General features: G+C 41.5%; 1 protein-coding gene across 1 annotated transcript in view; it reads right to left on the reverse strand.

Annotated features, from left to right (window-relative positions):
* Positions 1-3,934, reverse strand: part of LOC110333679 (tubulin beta chain-like) — a 16,464-nt gene extending 12,530 nt beyond the window's left edge. The window contains exon 1 of the mRNA XM_021215369.1: positions 3,923-3,934. Within this exon, the coding sequence (XP_021071028.1) occupies positions 3,923-3,934 (12 nt within the window). The remainder of the gene's footprint in view (positions 1-3,922) is intronic.
* Positions 3,935-7,500: the final 3,566 nt, after the last annotated feature.

The following is a 7,500-nucleotide window of genomic DNA, read 5'->3' on the forward strand; positions in this document are numbered from 1 at the left end:
GAAGGAAGAAGAAGAAGAAGAAGAAGAAGAAGAAGAAGAAGAAGAAGAAGAAGAAGAAGAAGAAGAAGAAGAAGAAGAAGAAGAAGAAGAAGAAGAGAGCTCTGATGCATATCAGAGAACAAGGGGGTTTTGTTGTGTTGTTGTGTTTGTTTTGGTTTGTTTGTTTGGTAGTTTTGGACAAACTTTCATGATGACAGCACCCCCGGAGCTGAAAAGGAGGCTCTCTTAGAGTTTATTATTGCTCAATTGTTCCTAGGAACTTCTTGACCTTTACTCCCAAAGAGAGTGAATCTTCCCAGAGGGTTTTGCCTTATCTTTCCTCCTGCTGCTTGTCTCACCTAAATCAGAAGGGAAAAGGCCATTAACAAGTAACTAAGAATGTGTGAAGGTTGTTTTAGAAAAAAGAAAGAGGCTTCTTTTCTTAGGAAAATGAGAGGAGAGACTGAGCTATAGTTCAACCATAAAGAACAAACTCTTACTGTTCTTGCAGAGGACCCTAGTTCAAGTCCCAGGGCCCACAGGGCAATTCACAGTCACCAGTAGCTACAGTTACAGGAGATCAGGTGCCTTTCTTTTAAGTCTTGTATATGCATACAATCACACACGCATGTGCTCTCTCTCTCTCTCACACACACACACACACACACACACAGAGAGAGAGAGAGAGAGAGAGAGAGAGAGAGAGAGAGAGAGAGAGAGAGCAGAGAGCAGAGAGCAGAGAGCAGAGAGAAAAAGAGAAAGAGAACACTCCCACATAGAGAACACATCTATAAAAACATTAACCTTTTTCTAATGAGGGAAGAGCAGTTGCTTTTAGCCTGGAGACAGATAAACCTTTTGTTGCTTTTAAAGCATTCTATATACTGTACTTCCTCTTTCCATCTACAAATGTAAAAGAGAGAAAGCCCACTATTGTTTTAACCTAAAATTTGAGGGACATTTAAAATTATCTCTCCCTCTCTAGAAGCCATTTGGGAGAGACCTCACTCTGATCTAGTCACTCCCATATCCAATACGAACCCCACTTCTTTGGCTTGAGATCATAGAGTTGGGTTCTCTATTTTGTTTGTTTGTTTGTTTACTTTGCTATTTTGTGACTATATTCTTAAGGATGATTTTTCTTACTATATTAATGCTAATCTATCTTGGATGAATGATTTTTAAATTTTTTTAATAATGACCTTTTATTTTTAAACATTATTAAACAAAAAAGTTTTAATTAAAAAAAAAATTACACACCAAAACTAACTAGCCCAATGGATGGTTAAGGGGTGACTGTTCACATTTAGCCTGTGAGGGTCCCACAGGGACTCAGGCCCTGATGGGGTGTGGACTCTCATATTATCACAGAGCTGAGCATGCCACTGGCAGGAAGTAACCAACTTTTGATTGTTTTGCCATCTTGTCTGGTGGCCTTATCAAAATGAAGTGACTGTGTTACTTGGCCACCATCTTGGTTAGTGACATCAAAATACTGGCACCCATAAAACTTCTCATTGAGCCCTCAGAGGATCATGTGCCATAGGCATTTGGTCATATACCCCAACTCTCTCCTCCTGGATTCATAATAGCATCATGGAATTGTGAGAGCTGCAGAAAGCACCAACCCTGGTTTATTGCCACATAATAAGGTCAATGCATTTCCTATATCAGAGTGAGAAAGTAATATTGACCTCTATGGTGGGCTTTTTAGATTCTGGCACATTGTTTTGCATGACATTGTTTACTGGTTTCTAAGAGGGGTTTTATTTTTTTTTTCCCCTGATTAAAGAGGTCCATCTAGTTTGGGAGAGCATCTCTGCAATTTACCACTTGTGAATTGGATTTAAGTCCCTGTAATCTGGAAGGACAAGATGGATGGGCGGAGAGATGGACACACACACACACACACACGCACACTTTTCCAAGGCATATGCATTCAAAACTGTCCAGCTTACATAGTGAGCTCACACTTTGAAATAGCTACACTAGAAAGCAGTGGCTGAACACTGAAAACACAGATCCCAATAAGGAATACATTGCCAGTGCTAGATAAGCTGCTTCCGTTAGGCAGATGCGGCAGCTAGAAGCAGGATAAGATGGCTTGGGCAGGCAGCTGCAGAAGCAGGCACCCCTGGGTCTCATCCAATGCCTGCTGTTTCTCTTGATATCTCCAGGCCTGTTTTTCTCTGAGATGGGATATCCGTCCCTTCTCCTCAAAAGACTCCCTTGCTCCACATGTGATGGCTGTTGTTTCTTCCCCATTGCACCCTGGGTACTTTCGTTTTTTGCTTTCACTGAACATTCAGTCACAGTAACATGGAGAGACTAAGAAAACAACAATCCACTCCCCCACCAAAAAACAAACAAACAAACAAACTGGTACCAACACTTTCTGATTCTTTTGGATGTTTAGGGGTCTGGTGTGTGTGTGTGTGTGTGTGTGTGTGTGTGTGTGTCTGTGTGTGTGTGTGTGTGTGTAAATTACAGAACTTAAATTCACAAGTAGTAAATTGCAAAGATGTTCTTTCAATATAGAAAGCTCTCTTTAATCAGAGGAGAAAATGAACCTGAACCAAGACTCCTAGACAATTACATTCAGAGACAAGGACTCAGTGCCCAGGAAGCTGGGCAGTTTTCTATAAAGCAGGCTGGTAAGGTCTATTCTTATCTTGTATTTTCTTGTTCTCCCATTTTAAATGCTTAATTGTTTTTTCATTCAAAGGAACATTTTTATCTGATGAGCCCTCCCGTGGCCGGAAGTAGAAGCATGTGCTGTGTGGAGATTACACCACGACATGGACACAGGCTTCTAGATCTTGGCATGATTCTACTTTAAAGTTTTTTCCACATGCGTTTGTTTTGTGTGTGTGTGTGTGTGTGTGTGTGTGTGTGTGTGTGTGTGCCCACCCATGGTTCTGCTTTTGAAGCTTTAAGGAAGTAACTCAGTCAACCAAAGCACACATCTCTGGCTGCATCTGCACAATTAGCATTAAAAGCATAGTTTATACTATGATGCTCTTGATTGCCTGAACTTTTGGAGTTTAATGTGGGGACAGGGCCTTGTACATGATTTTTAAATGTTACTTAATAACTCTATTAATTGCGAATATGACCCAGCTAGCCCCAGTAAGCCGGGCAGAGTCCTGTGGATTTTTAAAATCAGTTTTAGCACAATTATTGGGCAAATTGCCCAAAATCTATTTTTTCTATATGCTAGACATTAATTAATTCCCCAGCTGCACACCCCAAAGTATTTGCTGTTTGAGTCTTGCTTGGATTATTACTGCTCAATCAGTCTGTCCAACAGCTCTAAATTGGTGAGAAAGGTTCACAAAACATTATCTGGTGCACATGAGGATCTGCTCTTCCGGGCAACCAGAACTTGGGGGCCAGTATTTGAAGGCATCGCAGCACCAGACCAACGCCCAACAGGGCCTTATTTATACAGTACCCCAGTGCCTATCGTCATAAATATTTGCTGAGTAAATGAGTGAGGGAATAAATGAGAAAAGTGCAAAACAAGGATGTGACCCTTGAAGTCTGTAGCAGCCAAGTCATTGTTTGCATGGCTTGGGATGTTTGTTGACTGAATATAGCAAATTGATAGCTAATGCTGGGGGAGCTGAGTCATGATCCAGAATTACGAGTCTGTAAAAGATGTAATTAATCATGGACTAGGTAGAATTACACACACAAGACTAACAGTTGTGCTAGAGTGGTGCTACAGTGTGGTACAGTGGTGGTTCAGGGTAACAGTCTTTTTAAAAAAAATGTAATTACGTATATAAATTTGTGTCTCTCTGTGAGTGTGTGTGTGCATGTATATCCATGTGACAAGAGCATGAGGTCAAAGGAACTTTCCAGAGTCAGTTCTCTCCTCCCACAATGTAGGTCCTTAGGATTGAACACGGGTCGTCAGACTTGATGGGAGGGGTCTTACCTGGTGGATCATCCTGCCAGCCCCTGGGTACCATTCTTTTTCTTGTATACATTTTGTTTTGCTTTACTTTTAGGTGGACAGGGTCTTGCTATGTACCCCTAGCTGGCTTCGAACTTGCAAAACTTCCTGCCTGTGCTTCCTGAATGTAAGGTTACAGAAACATGCCACCACATCTGGCTACCATTTTTTTAATTTATATGTATGCATTTGTTACTGGGGGGATTGTATGCATGCATGGCACTTGTGGAGGTCAGAGAACAGTTTGTGAGAGTCAGTATCTCCTTCTAGCATATGGATCCTGGGGATCATACTCAGGTGGTCAAACTTGTGGCAAGCGCCTTTACCCACTGAGCCACCTTACTGGTCCCCAGTTTGTATTTAAATGGAAGTTATTTTAAGATGGGTATTACCTGTGAGTGAAATGACATATTGCACGTACCTCTGAGCAAATGGAAGAAAGTTTTAATATTAAAAAGAAATATTACAACACGGAGAATTATTTGCCTCTACCATATAGAATCTAGTTCAAAGACTTACACACTGGCTTTATTAGGATCCCCTATCTGACAGGATTTCATGCGTCTAAAGTTGGGCTTGAACACACTAAGTAGCCTAGTAGTAGTAACTTCTGATCCTCCTGCCTCCACTTATAGGCGTGTGCCAGTAAGTTCTGTTTACTCAGTGTTAGGGGCCAGACCCTTGATGCTCAATAGACTAGCACTCTGTCCTCTGAGCTTCAACGTCAGTCCCCAGAGAGTATGCCTTTTAAGCGACCTATTTGGCACTTGATAATTCTGCATGTGTGAGTTCATCAGCAGATTCAAGACTGCAAATGCCAATTGCATTGCTTTCATGTCTATTTATATCACTGTGGTGGATTTAAAATGAATGCTCATTCTATGATAAATGAATGGTGCCAATCCTCACTGAAAATTAAAGAATAAAGATTATAGTTAATACATATTGTCGTTCATCAAATTGCCAGTGTTTTGAAATGGATAATGCTCATAGCTGGAGAAGGTGAAACTTTAGTATATAGACATGTATAAATAAAAATATCTAAATTTTTCCTAAAATTCATTTACTTGCTTTGTCATTTAAATTCTATCTCAAGAACGCCTGTTTTCTTTGGCAATAACAACTTTAGTATAGGTTAGGCCTGCAGTCGACATCTCCCTGAAGTGGGTTGCAAGTCAGAGATGAGTGCAATGCCAGGCCACTGTGAAAAGTGGTGGCATGTAGTCCCTTTCCTGACATCTGTCACACTGGTTGGTGTCTGATGAGGTGTCACACTTCCTTCTAGGTTCCCATTATAAAGTCCACTGTGTCAATGATCTACTCCATTCCACTTCCGGGATCATGACCTCATTAGGTCTCCCGGGTGGCAATGACTTCCGTGCCCTTCCGAGCCAAAACACAGAAAGCTTTTCCAAGCTTGTCCACAAGGATCTGGCACCCAGTGAGGCTCTCTGGTGGACATGTGTCACAGTTAATTTGGGGTGTTAGGCACACTGCATGACAGTCTGGTAAGGCACTGCTTCTGAGTGTATCTGAGAGGTGTTTCCAGAGAATGTTAGCATATGGATGAGTGAAATGAGTAGTGAAGACCCTCTAGAATGTGGACAGCACCATCCAGTGGCCTGGAGGTCCAAATGAGACAGAACAGCCAGAAAGGGAGGGAGAGTTCTTCTGCCTCTGCCTCTTCTACTCTCTAAGCACAGTGGTTTTTCCCTGCAGCTGCTCTTGAACATCAGACTCCACATTCTTTGGCTTTTGGAATCAAGAGAATCCTCAGGGGGACCCTGAGGCTTTTGGCCACGGGCCTGACTTTATACCTATGGTTTTTCTGACTTGAAGGCGTTTGACCTCTTGGACTGAGTGAGTCATCACAAATATTTTCTATTGTGCACTGTAACGTAGTCACTCAGCTGCACAGTAGAACCATGCTGCTTCATCCTCTCCTCACTTGCACTGACTGGCCACTAGCCTTCAGTAAGTGCTATTCCACTTTCCTGTTCTATCAGATCAGCTCCTTTTAGGTTTCCAAATATGAGTGAGAGCATGTGTCTTGTCTCTTCATGCTTGTCTCCTTTCACCCAGTTTCCTCCAGGTCTATCCGTGTTGTAGCAAAGGACAGAATTTCAAAACCTTCCCGGAACCAGTGTACTGCTCAATTCCTCCCATATAATGGGGGTGGGGCTGGGGAATAACATGCTTCATTAGGAAGATTATATAAGAAGCCATTGATGACAAAACATCACTCTGTCATAAACAATGAAAAACTGGATATAATATTCCAAACAATTGCTTTTTGAGTCCTGGGAAAATAAATGCCAAACAACAGCAGTCTCCAGGGCATGGGGAGGGACACAGTAAGACGGTCCACAGTCACTCCTACTTCCTGCCTGGAACCTTCCCTTACTGTGGTACAGGGAACAGGCATCCAATCACAAGGTAGCAAGCTTGAGGAACTGCAAAGAGAAACCATGCCTGAGGGGAAGCTATGAAGGTTCAAGAATGAGCAAACTGCTCCATAAATATGCACAGTCGTTTGAAAATATTGGCTGAATGCTAGGCTGTTATGTGCAGATGAGATTCTATAAAGCTGTGCAAAGAACAACTATCAAGAAAAAGAGCCACTGCAGGGTGATCAAAGCTTGCAAAATCCTGAGAAATCTTCATTCAGAGTTACTGCATTGTGCTATCTCAAGTGAACCTCAGGACATTCCGAAGAAATCTTAGGAAGGTCACAACTTCAGAGTTTAATGACTATCCGATACCTGTAGGGAAATGCACCAAGATATCCCCGTGAGTCCCTGAAACCCAGGCTAGTACCAAGCCCTATATTACACTACCTATATAAACATACCCGTAGTAAAGTTTAATTTATAACTGAATACAGGAAGATATTAATAATCATAACTTGAATTAATAAAAATAGAATAATTATGACAATATAATGTTTTAAATTCATATGACTTGTTTATTTCTGTAATTTTCTATTCAATTTTTTCAGAACACTACTGGCTGCAGATAACTGAAAACAAGGTAAAACTGTGGAAAGGGGAACCACTGTAGGTAGAGCAGAAGGCAGTACAGATTCACCATAACAGTGCTTAGCAACAAGCCAGAGAAAGGTCGAGCTGATCTCCAGGTAAATGTTCCGCCTTGAAAAACAAAGCCCAGAAAAGATGACAATGAAACCTTCGATTCAACCTGGAGATGCCAGACATACAAAGAAGTAGGGAAATCCAGGAAGAGCAACTTGATCAGTAATAAACATTCAGAAATAATAAATGTTATTAAAATACAAGAATTTTATTGCTGGAGAGATAGTTCAGTGGTTAAGATGGTATAGCGCTCTTGCAGAGGATCTGAGTTGACTCCAGCACCTACCTTGGGTGGCTCCCATCCACCTGTACATCACCCACTGCACAACCCTCACTTGTGCACACGCACCTATGCACAGACCCACACACACCCATACACACCAATGCACAGACCCACACACGTACATATAACAAAAGATAATGAAATAATTTTAAAAGGCAAGAATTTTAAGATATCTAATGTAAACA

This window comes from Mus pahari, chromosome 16, assembly GCF_900095145.1.
Source record: "Mus pahari chromosome 16, PAHARI_EIJ_v1.1, whole genome shotgun sequence".
In the NCBI taxonomy this organism is placed as follows: Eukaryota; Metazoa; Chordata; class Mammalia; order Rodentia; family Muridae; genus Mus; species Mus pahari.